This window comes from Natrix helvetica, assembly GCF_964273705.1.
Source record: "Natrix helvetica genome assembly, chromosome: Z".
NCBI lineage: Eukaryota > Metazoa > Chordata > Lepidosauria > Squamata > Natricidae > Natrix > Natrix helvetica.
Window position 1 is genome coordinate 114548640 of NC_138554.1, and position 19707 is coordinate 114568346.

Consider the following 19707-nt stretch of genomic DNA (forward strand, 5'->3'; position numbering starts at 1 on the left):
GGTGTCAGACCAATCATTATAAATTTATCTTTTTATTGACATAACTTTCCCTGGGGAAATTCCAGCAGTAATTGGCAAGCATGAACAGACTCCATTTCCCTGGTATCTTTTCTCCATTTTCCTTTGTATACTGGTGGAATCTCTCCCCATGCCCATCACTCACTGCCCCACAGTTCCAAGGAAAATAATCTAAATGTGAGTATAAGAAGTGAATTTTCAGTGACATATTTGCACCAAGTGCTTTATAGGACCTAAGCAAATTTTCCACATGTTTTTCATAGTCAACTGCCTTGATGTTCTCAAAGTGAAGATAAATTTATACACTTCCATGTAGTGCCATTTTCATTGTTCTACCGCACTTTGTCAAGAAGCTACGAGGCATCATAATTATTAGACATCTCCCTCCCTTGTAGCCAAATATTCTTGCCTGTGTATAAATCATTATTGTGAAATATCTTGAAAATTTTAGCCAACCAGCACCTTTATCACCTGTTTTCTAATTCATCTAATCAAAATATGTAAAATTAACACATTTTATCTTGGAGGTTGATAATTTCCCAAAGTTTGTAGATCAGTGTATGTATTAAAGCCATGATGGCAAACCTATGGCATGTGTGGCACAGGTAGCACATGGAGCCCTCTCTTGGTCCGAGGAGGCTGCAGTGAGGCCTGCTAGCCCAAAATGAGGCACAGTGGGGTTCCTGTGCACATGCACAGGGGGGCCAGGTCACATGGGCATGTCATCCGTGCATTGCATTATGGGTGTGGGAATGCATGTGCATGCTGTCTCACGTGCGCACACGCTTTTTGCATGTGAGGACAAAAAGATTAGCCATCACTGCACTAGAGGAACCAAGAGTGTTTGGAAGAATTAATGGTTAAAGGAAACCAGGCAGCCAAAGAACATAGCAGCTAGACATCATCAAAGCTGACACTAGCCAGAGTATAGAGCAACTGAAAGTAGTGCAAGATTGGAAGACATGGAGAGACCCAGCCCATGGAATTGCCAAAGTCGGACATGACTGAATGGATATCATCATTATCATTTATATATTTTGTTCACCTACCCAAACTTTTTGTCAAGACTCAAAATTAAACCAATATAGGAATCTTTATAAATGCCATAGTTGGAAGCCTAAAATGTAAAAGAAAAAAAGGTAATAAAAATAGTTACTTTCTGCTTTAATAGTAATAACATAGCATATCAACAAATCTAATCCAGCTATCATTTAGAGCAGGGGTGTCAAACTCAAGGGCCAGGGGCCAGATCCAGCCCGCTAAATGCTTAGATCTGGCCCATGGAAATAGCAAAGGACCAGCCCACAGTGCCTCTGCCAGCAAAAACAGCTTGGGAGAGCCACACGTGGCTCCCCCTGAACTCAGTTTTCACTGGTAGAGGGTAGCAGGAGGCTGTTGCAGCTGAAAATGGAACTCTGGAGCCCATTTTTGCTGGTATAGCACTTGTGTTGCCACAGATGCCCCCCACCACTAGTGATATTAAGTCACACCCACCCTGGCCATGCCCACCCCAGGCCCCAAGGTCAAACATAACCCTGATGCGACCCTCAATGAAATTGAGTTTGTCACCCCTGGTTTAGAGCATCAGAACCAATAATCCAATAAAGGATAGAATCTTTCCAAGAACCGGTAGGTTTGTCAAACACTATGTATAATTAAAAATATTCTTGCAAATCATGTTGAATAGAAGCAACTAAACACAAAATAATTAGCAATTTTGAAATATTTCTGCTTTTTAACAATATAGTACTGGAAAATTCATTTGAGTAAAAAGGTAAATCTAACCCATTTCATTCCTGAAATAATTGGTTTCCAATTAAGTTGACTGTGCTAAACATCCAGTTAACTTAATGCCCACCATAATACATATTTTATACAAAAGTTTAAAAGAAATTCTTCAGTTTCTGAAAAGTTCTGGCTATCATATACACATACTGTCAACTCTGAAGCTGGCCTGACTGAGGCCATTTTGAGGTTCCAGTGTTGCCACAAAGGAGATGAGGAATGGGGAGAGGGAATAGTGATAGCTGGGGTTTTGTAGTCAAAACAAAATAGTTTCCCCTGTGAGCGAAGGACATTCCCACAGATGGCTGAAGAAAGGAGGAGTAATGTTACCTAGCAACAGGATTGCACCTTGATTGGCCCATGTGACTGATTGTTTGGGGACAGAGGAAAAACTTTGACTTTTGATTAGGTGAAAACTATAGGAACATTTAGAGCCGGTTTTCACCAGCCTGTGCCAATATGATAGATTCAATAAAACTATTATTTGAGGAACATACCCATCTCGGAGTTCTGTTTGCTATGGGTATATTAGTGGGAAACCTGACACACACTCTCTCACACACACACATACACATGCATTATACATACACACAGATATACACTCACATCTATAAATTTTTTTGAAGCCACTTATTTTCATAGGTAATTATTACATATATTTCTTACATATTTCCACAAAAACATTTTTTCCGTTTGACTCTCAATGGTAGTAAGATCACCATGATGTTGTTTGCAGAACTTCCGGGCTTTTTCTGCAGGCATTGTTGTATTACTGAAATAATACTCATTGTTTTCAAATTCAATCCAGCCATCTTCAATTGTTTTATAACTATAATCTGCAAAAGAAAAAATAGAAGAAATGACTTATATATCCGAGCAGTCCTTTTACATCTATTCCACAAAACCACAAAGCAGTCATTTTGAAGTTTCCATGCTGTACTGTACAAAGCTCTTTCTTCAAAGATCTTCTGAATATGAACCTGCATACCCAAAAGATACATCCATATTATAGCTAACAAACAGACTTCAACTGAGTGCTTCCAATAGCTGGAAGTGGCTTCTATGCAAATGTTCCAGAATACACAGAAAGTCAACCCAGATTGTGAAGTTTAGACTGCAAGACAAAGCAATGCAAAACAACCAGGAGGTCATTTTAATTTGCTTTCAAAACTAGTTGGAGAAAGTGAGTTGTTGTCTTATGCATTACTTGATTCAATCAAATTACTATCAAATGCAATCAAAGCTTAGTATATTTTGGAAAGTTCTATTAAAATTTCCAATTATTTTTTAGTAACTCCTCTTTGGTTATAGCCATATTTCTACATATGCTTGGAAAACCCCTATTCAATTATTGCCTGTGAAGAGATCAGTCAATGACATCTACCTTTCATTTAGAAGGAAACACAATGTCTGTAGTTACAAAGCCATCCAGAGCCAACATCTGGCTTTCTTCAGTGCTCTTAGAAATTGGTTTGCTTACAAATTCAACCATCACACATCACATTTTAGGAATGCTTCTTTATGTCATATAGCCAGATTTTGTTCAAAGCAGCCTTATTCAAATCAAACTAAATAAAATGTAGAGCTGTATTAACACGTATATTATAATATTTTTGACATTAAATTGTCCAACATACCAAATTTGTTGCTTGGTTCTGGATTTAAAGGTGCACCTGAAAAAACAAATGTTTTCATTACCAAAAAAATCAAGCAGAATCATATCATATTACATTATTCCTTATTGAAGAAGGTAATTCTCAAAAAGTGAAATGTACCATGTTACTGTATTTCTACATTACATACAAATAGCCATAGATATATGGATCCCAGTTTCCCTAAGATTGAGGTGACTGCCACTTTTGAAAGAACCATGAAGATATGTATAAATACTATTAAATTGCACTCATTTCATATGATCAAAATCCGACAAGCTAGGTTTCAACTATTTGTGAACTGAGAGCTATCAGAAGCACAATCTGGATTTTGAAGAGGCAGAGGAACTAGAGATCAAATTGCAAACACTTGCGGGATTATAGAAAAAGCAAGGGAGTTCCAGAAAAACAGATTTTTGCTTCATTGACTACGCTAAAGCCTTTAGTTGGGTATATTGTAACAAACTGTGGCAAGTTCTTAAAGAGATGAAAGCAGACCACCTTATCTGTCTCTTGAGAAACCATTTTTCCACTTAGGAAAGATCGAAGTATAGAATAGGTGAGAAGGATGTAAAAATCCTAATGGAGAATCACTTAAGTATGAATTGTCAATAATTTTCTGTCAGTGAAAACAATTTATCAGTGGAATGCCTTGTTTCCAGCTATTATAGGTGTCCCATCACTGGAGATTTTTAAGGGATGACATGATAAGCAATGTTCAAATATTTAAGGGGCTGCCACAAAGAAGAGGGGCACCTGAAGGCAGGACAAGAAGAAATGAATGGAAACTAACCATGGAGAGAACCAACCTAGTACTAAGGAAAAATTTCCTGACAGTGAGAACAATTAATCAGTGCAACAACTTGCCTCCAGAAGTTGCAGGAGCTCCATCACTGGAGGTTTGAAAGAAGAGATTGGACAGCCATTTGTCTGAAATAATTCAGGGTCTCCTATTTGAGAAGGAAGTTTGAACAGGAGATCTCCAAGATCTCTACCATCTCTGTAATTCGGTTATTCTAAATAAACTACTTGAGAATAAAAAGCATATTACCTCTTGTAATTTGACAAAGCCAATCAAAAGCCCGATAACATAGTGCTGCTCTCCAGGCTCCAGGATATCCCCATAGCATTCTGCATTTTTCATTTTCATTAGAAGACAAAGTAAAAACTGGTTCATAGTTTACCTATAGTAAAAATTAAAATATACTTATTGTCCAAAAGCCATAATTTTTAACATTTGTAATGTTAACAAATGGCACACTCATTACTCCCCAAGATGCTGCATTCTGGATCAAGTCTAGCTTCTGTGTAGTCTTTAAAAGCAGCCCCATGTACAGCACAGTAATCCAAATGAGAGATCAGGATGTGTGTGACTGTGAATACTGAATAGTGTCTCCCATTTTAAGAAAGCTGCAAAGATACACTAGACGGAGTTCTGCAAAGATCCCTCCTTGTTATAATTGCCTCATGTATCTCAAGCAATATCCATGAGCCAAGAAGGATAACAGTACGAAACAAGAGAGTCTGATTCCATTGATAACTAGATAGTATAGCCCTGCACTCAGTTGGCTTCCTAACTCCAAACTGTTCCATCGTGTTGGGATTAAGATCTTATTTAAGTCTTCTCAGTTAATTTTTTTATATTCATCTTTTAAACATTTTGTAAATCACTCAGAGTAGCTTTATCATTAAGATGGGTGGCATATAAATTTAATAAATAAATAAATTAGAATGTTCATTCCCTGCCAGAACATAATAACCGCCAGATTTCTGGAAAATGTGCTATTCAATCAAAGGCGGGGATGTAAAGTTGTGTGCAACTTACTCGTAATATTTAACCCTGTGTTGGTGGATCACATCCTCCACTAATTGCAGGTAGATGCTAAATAAAAGTGGGTAAGGTATAAGACCTAATCCAGTTTCAACTAACTATTCCTCTCCCCCCACCTCACTCAATCTCTCTCTCTCTCTCTCTCTCTCTCTCTCTCTCTCTCTCTCTCTCTCTCTCTCTCTCTCTCTCTCTCTCTCTCTCTCTCACACACACACACACACACACACACACACACACACACACCAACTGGAATAACTCCTTAAGAAAGAAGGATCATGGCAATGGAGTATTCTTCATTCCGAGTCCTCCAACGTGATGCAGAAGGATACCTCAGTGATGGTAATTAAAGGCCATTGAGAAGTCAATAACAACAAGATTGCAACACCCCATCATGGCCTTGCCAAAATCATGCATAATTATATCTAATATTCTCAGTTCCACTTCAAGACCTAAAGCTGCACTGAAATTGTTCAATGTAATTAATTTCTTCCAAAGTTCCTTACATTGCAGCAAACAACTAATTAAGGAAGAGTTGGAAAATTGTCTAATATTTTTAGATTAAACTAATCTTCTCCTCAAAGCATGTGACACTGGCCCATCATCCAAGAATGCATTCATCACCTCCCCTACATAGAGACACACAGGCAGGCAGGCAAGCAGGCAGGCAGGCAGGCAGGCACACACACACACACACACACACACACACACACACACACACACATTGAATCTTTACCAACCCTATCACCTCTCTTTTATCCTGCATACTGATATAGGTTTTTGTCCTAGGAGAGAGAAGGAAGGAATGAGGATAAATCAGTACTTAGAAATGTTGCTTGCTCAGTTCACTCTTTCTTCCCTAATGTGGATCCATTATCCTTGCATTGTTCCTCTTTCTGGGCCACCACAACTATCAGATCTTTGTTTTCTCTGAATGTGTTTTGCTTCTCAATTACTTTGTAGGTTTTCAGTCTTTTCTCCAGGGACTCAGACATTATGATACTTAGTCAGCCACCATGCCCTCTGCTTTTGCTGCTCTCAAGACCATCTGCTTCATTTGCGCCACGTCATCTGGCACTACCAGTATCAAGTGGCTCAAATGGTGGACGATAGCAGTAACAGCAGTAGTTACCATACAGCAACAAAACACACAAATGTCTATGAAACTATCTATTCTATCTTATCATCTCACACTTGCCCCTTTAATACATTAAGAATACATCCCATATTTGACCTTCAGCTCAAAGTTGTAGGTGTTAGCCCATAACCAAACATGGTGCTTAAGGAAAGGACCATTCAATTGTTCTTAATTAGCTGGAGGTCCTGTCATTCCAGCAAAAATGGATAAAGGAAAAATTAGTAGTATGTGGAATGAAAGATTTCAGGTAGTTTGTCAGTTTCTGTATGAACAATGTAATCAAAACTTTTTTCAATAGCAATCTGAGGTAACTCAAAGAAATAATCTGAATTGGGTCAAATATCAACAGCATATTATATTAACATTTTTAATGTTTTTACACTTAGTTTAACACTTAAAATATTGTTACTTTTAAATCACTACAAGAAATATTATTAATACCCGTGCTCCAACAATCCCCAACCTTTCTGGCTCTGTGGAATGGTAGTAGCGGTGACAGTCAGGGGTGGTGGCAGTGGGTGGGTGTTAGGTTCAGCACAAATGGACTTGTCCGCTCACCTGCCACTTGTGTAAACTGGTTGCATGTAGGCCATAGCCAGTAGCAGGCCATGGACTGGGGGAGGGGGGGGCTGAGCATTCCTGCTGTACTCCATAAATATTAAGAATACCAGAAATTACAGATAACAATTGCATTATAAAGCATGCATGTTAATCATTTACTTACAGGAGATCCATCAGTCCAAGTGTATCCTGTGCTAGAGTCTGAAATTTGCAAACCAATCCAGGTATGTTCGGATTTTGATCTAAAATGTAACAATCAGCAAATATGTTAAAATATATTTTACGCATGTGTCTTGTTGAAATACAACACTGCAATTTTCTGTCTGTGTTTTCTTTTTCACATAGGACATAAGCATGTCAACAAGTGAATAACCCCCAGAAATAACTAAGCTATTAAATATGACATACACTCTTATAGCTGTAATATGATAGATACCTACTTAAGTGGGAATATGTTCTTTAGATTACAATGGAATTTATTTAAGTAGTCATGTACAGGATAATACCAGAAGCATTGTTACTTTATTGAAATGATAATGCTTATGACTGAATCTACATTTCTGACCATTCTTTCTTATTTCTGCTATACCCACTGGAATTTCCTTTCTATTTTCTTTAATAATGATGATCAGTAAAATCATGATCTTTTTCTTCCTCACTGAATTGGAGCTCTAACTAGAGTATTCTAAGAGAAATTTTAACTACATGCAAAATACTTTGCTATGAATATATGTAGGTTTATGAAACTTTCACTAGTTATATATTCCATGATGATGAATTTAGTGCTCCAATAAACTCTTTGCCAGGAGTATGTCTGCCTTAAGATGTAAGAAATAATCAGTTAATTATACTCACAGTTTGTTTAATAATTGTTCCTCTAGTTTATCATGAAAAGAAGCTAGGTCTCCTCCAATTATTTTACAAAAGTCATATGCCTCAAACCAAGTTTTCCTTTCAACTCTCTTCCCTGTATAGGCCTAAATGCATAGAAATATAACTCATTACAAATGAGCATTAACACTATATAAATAGTCTTTGATTTACGACCACAATTGAACTAGAAATTTCTGTTGCTAAATCAGACATTTGTTAAGTGGAGTTTTGCCTCATTTTACAACCTTTCTTCCCACAGTTGTTAAATGAATCATTGCAGTTGTTAAGTTAGAAACATGATTTAAGTGAATCTAGCTTCCCTATTGACTTTGCTTATTAGAAGGTTGCAAAAGGTGATCACGTGACCCCAAGATACTGCAACCATCATAAATATGTCAATTGACAAACATCTGAATTTTGATCATGTCATCATGGGAATGCTGCAAAGTTTGGAGGAGACAAAATAGTCATAAATTACTTTTTTCAGTGCTGTTGTAACATCAAATGGTCAAGTAAATTGTTGTAAGTCAAGAACTACCTGTAGTTGTTTGTTTCCCCTTATGGCTCTTATTATTTATCTTTTCAAATAATCCTCTAACTTTTATATTCAAAATTTTCACTTTTACATATTAAGGAAGACAGAAGCCTTAACACTGAAGTTTACTGAAAACCCACACATGGAGATCAATATTTACCTTTTGATTCCCACCACCCACTGGAACACAAAATGGGATTTATCAGAACCCTCACTACTAAGCTGAAGGCCTGCCTACCAGCAAAGATGGGAAAGAAAAAGAACTAAAACACATCAAGAAAGCACTCAGAACATGTGGCTATCCCAAATGAGCCTTCATCAAATATCCCAAAAAAATCTAGCAGGAGCTCCTCCAGAACAGACAAAGAAGAAAACAATAAACAAAGCATTGTTGTCATTCCATACATTGCAGGAATATCAGGAAAGCTCAAGAGGATCTTCAGCCAACACAATATACATGCACACTTCAAACCTAAGAATACACTAAGGCAGAAGCTTATTAACCTCAAGGGAAAAAACCATTCAGACACAAACTGAGCAACATGGTAAAAGCAGTACAATGCAGTGAATCATATGCAGATCTGTACATTGGGGAAACAAAACAACCACTTCATAAATGCATGGCACAACATAGGAGAACAAACGTATCCGGATAAAATGCAGTAGTCCATTTGTCTTTAAATGACAAAGTCCACTCTTTTGAAGACAGAAAAGTCAACATTTTGGACAGAGAGACCTCTGGTTTGAAACAGGGGTCAAAGAGGCCATCTATATCAAAACTGAATAGCCCTCTCTCAACAGAGGGAGTGGGATATGACATCATCTATCACCTGTCTACAACATAGTCCTTTTCCTGGACCAACAATCCCTGCTCACTGTCATTCATGCCCTAGGCACAAACCTCCATCTTGACTATTGAAACATGCTCTCTATATACCTGCCCTTGAAAAATATCCAAAAGCTTCAATTGGTTAAAAATGCAGAGCTTACTTTTATTCAGGCCTAGTTGTGCTTATCTGTCATCTCTCCTGCAGAAGCTGCATTGTCTGCCAATTTGCTTCCAGATCCAATTCAAGGTGCTGGTACTCACCTACGTGGCTTGGGGCAGGTTATTTGAAGGACTATCTACTCCTGGTCATCTTTATCTGATCAAGGAATGCTTGCAGGTCCCCTTTCCTAAGGAGGTGTGTCTAGTGGGATCAAAAAGAAGGGACCTCTCCAGTAGCTCCCTCCTTGTGGAACATCATCCCCATAGAATAAAATAAAACTGGTCTCACTTTGACAGTCAATTGCAAGGCCCTGAATACTTAGTTTTACTCACAGGCCTGAGTAACACAAGCTGGGATATAGCCCATCAAGTGGCTTATTTGAATGATTGTTGATTGTTGTGAATTGAGCTGAGAAAGAGTGATTGGCTCAAAGTTAGCTAGCCAGCATTCATGCCTAAGAGAGGTTTAGAGGTCACAGCCTCCTGGTTTCTAGGCCAACACCTTAACCACTGCACCAATTGATAATATCCACTTCAAACATATCTGCATAAAAGATGATGCTTCTCAGGAAACCCTGAGAAATTCTGTTGCCAGTAGCCACCTCATCATTAAGACTAGGGACTAGCATGAAGCGCTACAGAAACCCCACAAAATTAATTGGTCCGAACTGATTTTTCATCATTTATCAATCACCTCCTGCTGGCACATAACACACACACACACACACACCAGACATTTAGTGATTTCTTTATGATTGCAAGACATTTATCAATCCCTTGGGTAACGCATCAACTCAGGGGTATATATTGACCACTTTAGAGAACCCTGCCTTAAATCAATTTAGCATTATAAAAGCTATATATCTGAAGACAGAGTATCAGGCCAACTGACTACCTATCACCTTATGATCACTCTTTAACAGTATTGTGTCAAAGGATCTAAGCTCTTCCTTTATTATAATTCAATTAAAATTCAAGATAATAATATCAATTCCTATAGCTCACCTATAAACTAGTCTAAAAGACAGTTAGGCAGCCAGTTTGGTGTAGTGATTTAGTCATCATGCTAGAACAGTGATTCTCAACCTGTGGGTCAGGACCCCTTTGGGGGTTGAATGACCCTTTCACAGGGGTTGCCTAAGACCATCAGAAAACACATATTTTTGATGGTCTTATGAACCGAGACACCAATTTTAGGGTTGGGGGTCACCAAAACATGAGGAACTGTATTAAAGGGTCACAGCATTGGGAAGGTTGAGAACCACTGTGCTAGAAGAAGGGAAACGGTGAGTTCTAAACTCGCTTTAGACATAAAGCCAGCTGAGAGACTTTGAGATTATCACTGCCTCAGACCTAGGAATGAGGCAACAGCAAACAAACAAAAAAAAACCAAAGCAAAAAAACTTTATCTCAAAGCTTCAAAAAAAATTTGCCGAAATAACTGAAGGGATTTATCCATTCTTCAACTGAAAGGGAGAAATAAACTGTTATGACAAATCCACACAAATGAAGCTGTGAAGAGTTAAAATATATGAACTATTGATAGCAACAAAAATGCCAACTTCTAACGTCATTGTCTTAGGCTAATAATAGTTGTTACATTGATTGGATTGATTAGACCACGATTTCTTGGTACATAGTAACTCAAAGTGTCTCAAGACAATTAATGGGGATTTCAGAAAGAGGGCTAGCTGCAAAGGAATGTGACCACTTCCATTTTCTCTATGATTCCTTCCTTGTTCTTCCAATCACTCTATTTTCTTTTCAAAGGAGAGTTAATCATGACTGAAGGGCCCTAAATTTCCCCTGGAAGGGATAGGAGGAGAGGCTGGGATGCCAGCTGCTGTTGCAGTTTATGCCTCTTGACCTGACCTGTCCCAAAGGGCTGAATCTGGTTGAGCAGATTCCAAAATGGGTTGACCCACCTTAAAGCAGACATTCCTTGTTGGACTTGCGGTCCATCCTTCAGGACATGGGGGAGGGGGTGTTGTTTTCGGGATTGGAGGAGGTGTCACCCCTTCAGCCAATTGTTTGCAAAGAAAGGCGGCCCTCTCCTCGCAATTGACAACATCCCACAGTCCAGCAGCATCTCCCGTTCTCATGACAACACAGCCGGGATTTGGGCCTGGCAGAATGGAAGACCAGAGCCAGTTAAATGTAATGCATCTCCATAGACAAGCTAAAAAGGATGAAAGCTTTCCTGCTAGGATGTATTTGCTCTGACAGACTCCATACCAGGCATTTTTGCATTCCAGTGAGTGAACTGAATGGGGTCTCCATTGGTCCAGTTGAAAGTCCCTGGATTTGCTACATCTGAAAGGCCGATCCAGAAATATGTTTCAGGACGGTGTCCAATTTGGCTCGTCAGGAAGGCCTGCTCAAATCTGTGGTAAAAATAATTCAAATCAGGATAATCTCTGATTTTCTTCATTTCCAGATTCTGCAGAAGGTTAATCTTAGGTCCAATTTATACTTTTACTAGTTTTAGTGTTGTGGGGAAAATAGGAGGCAGGAGGATTCGGTACATTTCTATACAGTAGAACCTCTGGTCACAACGATAATTTGTTCCATAACTTTGGTCACAAACTGATTTGGTCATGACCCAAACCTAATTTTGGAAATTGGGTGCTTACAAAAAAAAAAAAAATAGCGCGAAAGGGAAAATCGGCCGTGAAAACAAAAATTGTGAATGCTCTCATGGTCTCTTGACCTAGCTGTCTGACCAAGACTGCAGTTGCATCATAACATTCTCTACAACAGTATTTCCCAATTTTGACAGTTTTAAGATGGTAGGCTTCAACTCCCAGAATTCCCCAGCTGTCTGGGGAATTCTTGGAGATAAAGTGCACATATCGTAAGGTTACTGAATTTGGGAAATACTATTCTACAGCAGTGGTCTCCATATATATTTTTATCACACTTCCTTATTAGTAGAAAAAATAAACATGTAAATATTTATTTTGAGATATTCATTAATCACAAAAGCAATTAGTAAATTAGTAAACTCGTATAAAATTCAAGTAAACCAATCTTTAGATACTATGTCAAATGAATTCATGTAAAGTTAGTGCAAAATTAGGCATAATTAAGAAAAATGAATAATTAACAAACATCAGAATAAAATAATATTTTTGTGAGTAGGCGGATCTATAATTTTTTTTAAATAAATAATTTAGAATATAGGAATAAAATATCTAAAAATATTTTATTTATGCCCAGATAAAATATTATTTCCATGTGCATTACTAGGTCTCACAGCAGAGTTTATCTTAAAGGAAATGTATTTTAAAAGTAGATAGACCTAGGAAATCTGTTTGGTGTTTTCTTTGCTAATATAAATGGATAATATAATATTTTGTTCTGTCCCTTTCACCATATTTTACCTATTCTCCACAGAGATCAGAAATCCTTGGTTTGTTTCACAAGATGTCTTTGCTTCTGAAAATGTTCCAGGTGTCCCTCCAATTAAGTAACAATAGAAACCATATCTTTTCCAGCCCTGTTAACGTAGCATACATACACATACAGAACAATATTAGCCTGGATTTATTGGTTTATATCTCACATTTTTATCCTGTCTCAATCCACAGACTCTCAGATTCACTTATTCAAATGAAAGAGCAATTTTTAATTATTTTAGGTTCATATTTTATGTGGCAGTGAGTGATAGTCTCACTATTCTATAGTATCTTTTGAACCCAAAATCTAAAAGGAACTGTGAAATAAATGTTGATAGACATAAATTCACAGCATTCAACTTCTGTGTCAATAGCTTCAGATTTATTTAATTTTATAAGAACATTGCTGCAATTTGGGTGTCCAATTCCTGTGGCTAGTACAAATCAGTTTCAGATTTATCCCAATCCAACATTTCTATTCTGAAAAAAGATGTGTTCCTTCTGTTTATCTATTAGGCTTATCTATTTATCTGTTTAGCTATTAGCCTTTTTTTGCCATATGGTAAAGACGGATAACTTGTGTTATTATAAAATTGCAAAGAAAATCTTTCTATCTATGGGGTTCCTCAGAGTCGACATCAATCTTAGGAGTGGAGGCGAATGTTCATCTCAAAACAAAATTAGCTTTCTGGATGGTATCCCCAAAACTTCATAAGATGAATAACTATTATAAAAGATCAAGAGCTACACAGTTCCTTGGGCTTACTTTCTGGCATTTTGGATCAGCAACTTCATCTGTTCCAGGAAGAAATTCTGAAGGCTCTTTTTTACAGATGTATCCTAATTCCTCTTCACAGAAATGATCTGCCCAGTATCCATTCTGAGGATGGAAAAGGTGAACAAACCTCAAAAAGAATCTATTATTTTTACCCTGTTCTATTTTGTTGATCGTTTATATAATTTTATTGTTTCAATGTCTTCCCTCAAAATGACACTATAGGGCATTGCACACCAGAACAACTAGACACAAGGACAGTTTTTTGCCTCCCTCACTCTGCTAAACAACTAATTCCCACAACACTGTCAAACTATTTACTAAGACTGTATTACAAATTCCTTGTGAGTCCAGTCACACTTGGCCAATAAAGAATTCTATTCTATTCTATATTGCTTTTGTTCCCATGAACTGAACTACTGCACATTACTTGTTATAGCTGTATTTGTCTAAAATCTGTAGCCATACTAAGATCTTGCAAAGGGATGTAAGTAGTAAGTGTTTAAATGAAGTTGGGAATGGCGAACATAGCTTTTCACCCACAAAAAAAAATTATTTCAAAATATAATTAATAGATATTATGCCAAGTTTCTAAAATGTAAAATATAATTGTATTTTTTCATAAATAAACAGCTAGTAGCAAAGTTAATCCAAATTTAGCATGCCTAAACTTTCATTTTTTTTAGTCACTGCAGGTTAAAAATGTATTTCCAGTCTTCTGAAAAAAAATAGTCAACTGAATTTAGAATTTGTTTTTTTTTTGTTTACCTACTTATTATAATGTAATATACTTTAAAGCAGAGTATTAATTATGTAGTAGCAATCCTATGCAATATGAAGGGACAGCTAAAGAATCTCAGGGTCCATGAGGCCTCTGAATGTTTGTTTATTGTTTTAGCAGCTCCCAGAGCCTTCTCTAATTACAAAACTGTACAATAAGCCAAAACGTAGGCTGTATGTTTCATTTTTAAACCAAGATTTTTATTCCAAACAAGGTTCATTAGTATGACTAACTCTTCTTACTTTACATAATTAATATTAATTACTATCCCACCTAACCATTATATTTATTACTATCCTCCAAAGCCATTATGTGATATCCTTAACCACAAAATCCATACTTTCTTTTTAGACTTAAATACTTAAATACCCTTAAGTATTCATTCCTAACTCTGATAAATAATAATGCCTTTACAAAACAAAAATGCAATAATTATTATCAATGAAATCAGCTCAATACTAACAGAAAAAAATAAGCAAATATTAACATTAAACAAAATCAACAGAACAATATATTTAAATATACTCTGGGATGAGTCCAGAATATAAAAGTAAAGGTAAAGGTTCCCCCCGCACATATGTGCTACTCTTTCCTGACTCATTTTTTCAGGTGTGGTCATAGAATCCTTGGATCGGGGTGGGTTCCTGCCAGTTCTAACCGGTTCGCTAGAAGAGGTTCCACAAATCTCTTCCCTACCCCCTCGCTCACTGACCCCCACCTATTGGGAGACTGCTCATTCGCTCACTCATCCCTGCCAGTCCAGAAGCTGCTTGATTGTCTGCCCATCCGCACTATGCTAGCCCCATCCACCACTCACTGATTGGCTGGCTCACCAATCACCCCACCCGCCTCTAAGAGCCCTATCTAAACCCACTTACCTTTTTTCCTGCTTGGCTCTCTATTGCTGCCTGCCGACTCTGAGGAGGTAAGTAAGCTGCAACTAAGCACGGGGCAGCGGGTGTGGGGTTTGGGAGGGCGGGGTGGGTGGGGGAGCGGTGGCAGGCCAGCTGGAGTGGCCTGTCATGTGCCTGCACTATAAGCAAGTCCGGTGACCTTTTGCGGCCTTGCAAGGATCCAGGCTCGCTTATAGCGCAGGACAGCAGGGCCACCAGCAAGCATGGCGTTGGGGTGGGGATGGCAACGGGAACTTACATGGCATGGCTGGTGTCTTTGGCAAGTTCAGGGACTTCGCAAGGCATTTGAAAGGTCCCCAGACTTGCCTAAGATGCCTGGCCACCAGCAAACACTGGCTCAGGAGTTGGGACGGTGGCAGGAGTTTATGCGGTGCGGCTGGCATCTTTGGCAAGTTCGGGGACCTTGCAAGGCCTTTGCAAGGTCCCTCGGACTTGCCTAAGATGCCTTCCCACCAGCAAGCACGGGCACCCCTGGGTTTTTTTTGTAAAGGGTTAGGGGAGCAAGGGTCTTTTAACTTGACAGCTTTAAGACTTGCGTGCTTCAAATGCCAGAATTTTTAAGCCAACATTTTGGTTGCTAAGCAAGAGCATTGTTAAGTGAGTTTCATCACATTTTACAAGTTGGCTACGCCCACCCAGTCACATGACTGCCAAGCCACTCCCACTCAGTCACATAGCTGGCAAGCCATTCCCACCCGGTCACATGGCCAACAAGCCACTCCCACAAAGCAGGCCACAGCTACAGAAGAGGTTCTAAAAAAAATTGAAACCAACCACTGCTTTGGATCCATGAAAGTAGAATTATTTGCCAACCCATATTGAAAAATAATACAATACTAAAATACTATCCAACAATTGTGGGAGGTCTAGCTGCAGCATATGTATCAATTTTAATTTAGTAGGATAAATATCAGTAACTCATACAAACAAAAGTTCTTTAGGAGTTCTCCATGATTTTTAAATGCGGAAAAATTTGTGCAAAGGAAGAAGTTTAAGAAACATGTGTAGAATAAATTATGTTATGGAATAATAGATTGTATCAGATAAATTTCTAGACACAAATTTGATCCAGGAGAGAACTGAAGAGGAGGAAAAAATCTCCACAAGACAATTAAGGTTTTTTTTTGTTACCTTCCCAGTCATGATGACACAGTCCTCCTGCACGTTGCTTACAAGTGTGGGTTCTCCTTTCTGCCATTTGATGAATCTCACTGTAGTACCATCACTCCACTCAAAATAGGAAGGAGTTTTCTGGTCATTTAGTCCTATCCACAAATTATCAGTTGATTCTAAAAAGATAAATCCATGTTATTCATTTGATCTCAAATTTAACGAATGAAGTCCAGAGGTTGTATATAATCCTCCAGCTCATAGAATTCTGCTATGTTGGTCAGGATATAAGAAAGTTTATATGTGACATAATTGCCAAATGTCTGTCCTAATCTGCCATGAATGTATGCATCATTTAAACCACACAAGCTGAGTAGATTTTTTACAAATATTTTAAGGCCTAAATAAATACTCTTTTTTTCTTGTGATGGCAGTGTCAGCAGCTATTTCTTTTTTTTTCCTGGCATCCATGTACCAAAGAGTATATGAAACAGGAAATAAGCCTTCTAAATATACTTACCATAGCCAAGCTGAGAAAAAACAAAGCTGTATTCCTCAATGTCATGTATGCTTAGTAAATGTCCACCATCCTTTTGGCAGGAGTCTGAGGCATCTTTCCATGTTTTGCGATCTCTCTTCAGACGGTAACAATGCTTTGCATATCCAACCCAGTTCTCTGGACATTTAATTGGCTTAAGATCCTCTAAAAAAGACAGTAATTATATGTCAAGAATTGGGAGTAGCAATAGGGGGCAAATCTCAATCTTGTGTTACAATGTAATTGATTCAATAACTAAAATTTAGTTAATGCAAATCTGACAAACCATCTTAAAGATAAAGGTAATTTGTCCATTGTCATGAGGACATTTTTTAGAAGTGTCATTAGGATTTACTATAATCAAATCTAATTTTTAGTCTAATTTTTTGTGGAACAGGCAGGTACTAAAGTAGCATTTTCTAATGTCCTGCATCATTTTTTAAATATTCTAAAATTACCAATGCTTTTTACAGTGCATGTTAATTGGAATAATTGGAATTTTACCAGATCATTGCTTTCCTTCAAAGCTTTCGGTTAGATACTTGTACTAACTGCAGTGGCTTCCGGCAGGAACAGAGGCTGCTGTCAGACTCAACCTTTGCTGGATTGTTCTCACTTGTTGTAGTTAATAAAGAGCTGTTGTTACTGTTAAGCCTGTGTGTGCCTATCCATTATCCAATCTAACAGTGGTGATGAAGGTGGGATTGGAAGGCAACTAGGCGAACCAAAAAGAGTGTAGCAAACTAGCAAGTACATGCAGCCCGGAGCTCAGCGTGGCTTTGAGCAGCCATTTTTGAGAGGCAAACTCAAAATGCCCTCTGAACATAAAATGGCCATCCACGCCTCACCGACTCCGTATGACCCAGTCACCGAGCACTGGGACTCGTACATGCTAATATTTGACTGTTTCCTTGAGGCAAACAACCTCATGGGCATTTCTGAAGGCCGCAAGAAGAACATGTTCCTCAGGTACTGTGGCCAGGAAGTGTTTGAGATGGTGAAAGACCTTTCTGAGCCGACACCGCTCCAATCAGTTGCCTGGTCCGTGCTCCAGCAGACGCTTAGGACTCATTATGTGCCCAAGCTGTCCATGCACATTCGCCGACATGAATTCAACATCAGAAATCAGAAGGAGGGCGAGTCAATTAATGAGTATGTTGCTGTGCTCCGCAAGGCTGCAGTGTACTGCGAATTCCGAGACCTAGATGAGTTGATTCTGGACCGCATAATTTGCAGTGTGCAGGACATTAACCTACAGAGGAGGTTACTCACTAAATCTAACCTCACTCTGCAGATTGCCTTGGACGAAGCCAGGGCACCTGAATCAGCCGTCAAATCTACTGAAACTCTGCAGTGCCAAAGCACGCCACAAGATGAGCGGAAGAGCACACACGTACATCGCCAGGCTGCAGAGCCCAAGAGTTCAGAAGGAGAAGAAGATGACAGCTGCCACATGCACAGTAGCCGCGGCTAGCCAGCGTGCAAATTCAAACAGCATCTCCCGCCTTGCATGACCTACAGAGGAGACCATGCCAGATCAGGTTGTCTTTTCCGCAACGCAACCTGTCAGCGCTGCGAGTGAAAGGGGCACATCGACAAGATGTGCCAAAGCGAATTCCCTGCCACTACCTGGCAGCCTAGAAGTGCACCAAACCACCAACCGAGGCCCTGCCAAGGGGCCTGGTAGAAGCCACCATGGTGCTAAGTGGGTGACAACAGAGTCACCAACCACATCAATCGGCCAAGTCTGCACCCGAGGGCCAAAAAAGCTGAAGGTCACAGTCCTCATCGATGACTCTCCATGTGAGATGGAGATCAACACCGGGTTGTCACTGACCATCATACCATGGTCTACCCTGAAGAAGGCTATCCCTAGCCTAAAGAAGCAGCATCTTCGCACCCCTGAAATCTGCCTACGCCATTACCAGGGAAACAAGGTCCCCATCGTGGGCCAAGGCATCTTCCAGATGAAATTCAAACAGTTCAGCAGAAAACTCCCAGTGGCAGTGGTCAGCAACAACCTGCAGAGCCTCCTAGGGCTAGATTGGTTCCAAGCCCTGGGCCTAGAGGTGACCGGTATCAACAGTCTTGAAGACGATGGCGCTGAAGCCATCTTTAAGTAGTTCGAGGATGTCTTCGGCACCTGTCTGGGTAAGTATGTGGGAACCCCATCATAGCCCCAATAAGGTTAAAACCCAGGAGAGTACCTTTTGCTCTTCGCCTCAAAATTGACAGGGTAATTGACAAGCTCATAGGCCAGGGAATCATAGAGCCAGTCGATCACACACGCTGGGAGACTCCTATAGTGACACCTGTCAAATCTGACAGGTTTGTCCACATCTGCGCGGACTACAAATGCACAATTAATAAAGCGCTACAACAAAGCGCCTACCCTGTACCCATTGTAGAGCACCTCCTTCATTCGTTAGGCCCAGGAAATTTTTTTGATAAATTGGACATGGCGCAGGGATACCAACAATTGCCTGTAAATGGTGCTACAGCGGAGGCCCAAACCATTGTGATGCACAGGGGTGCATTCAAATGTCACTGCCTGCAATTGGGCGTTAGTATCGCCCCTGGACTGTTCCGAAGCATCATGGAACAGCTTTTGCAAGAGATTCCAGGAGTCGTCCCCTATTTCGATGACATCATGGTATCGGCTGCAAATGAGGCATAACTTTTAAAACATGTACAAACAGTTTTGGCTCGAATTAGAGACAAAGGCCTCTGTCTCAAAAAAGAGAAATGCCAAATTAACGTGCCAAGGGTTGAATTCCTAGGGTACCTAATCGATGGCTCTGGGATTCACCCGA

General features: G+C 39.2%; 1 protein-coding gene across 1 annotated transcript in view; it reads right to left on the reverse strand.

The window, feature by feature from the left end:
* The window catches only part of LOC309401934 (macrophage mannose receptor 1-like), a 46146-nt gene that overhangs the window by 17571 nt on the left and 8868 nt on the right, over nucleotides 1-19707 (reverse strand). The window contains exons 7-18 of the mRNA XM_081971312.1: nucleotides 16877-17059; nucleotides 16378-16535; nucleotides 13543-13656; nucleotides 12762-12877; nucleotides 11614-11762; nucleotides 11304-11503; nucleotides 7838-7959; nucleotides 7146-7224; nucleotides 4507-4639; nucleotides 3441-3476; nucleotides 2470-2639; nucleotides 1068-1135 (exon numbers count right to left, since the gene is read on the reverse strand). Coding sequence (XP_081827438.1) covers nucleotides 1068-1135; nucleotides 2470-2639; nucleotides 3441-3476; nucleotides 4507-4639; nucleotides 7146-7224; nucleotides 7838-7959; nucleotides 11304-11503; nucleotides 11614-11762; nucleotides 12762-12877; nucleotides 13543-13656; nucleotides 16378-16535; nucleotides 16877-17059 — 1528 coding nt within the window. The remainder of the gene's footprint in view (nucleotides 1-1067; nucleotides 1136-2469; nucleotides 2640-3440; nucleotides 3477-4506; nucleotides 4640-7145; nucleotides 7225-7837; nucleotides 7960-11303; nucleotides 11504-11613; nucleotides 11763-12761; nucleotides 12878-13542; nucleotides 13657-16377; nucleotides 16536-16876; nucleotides 17060-19707) is intronic.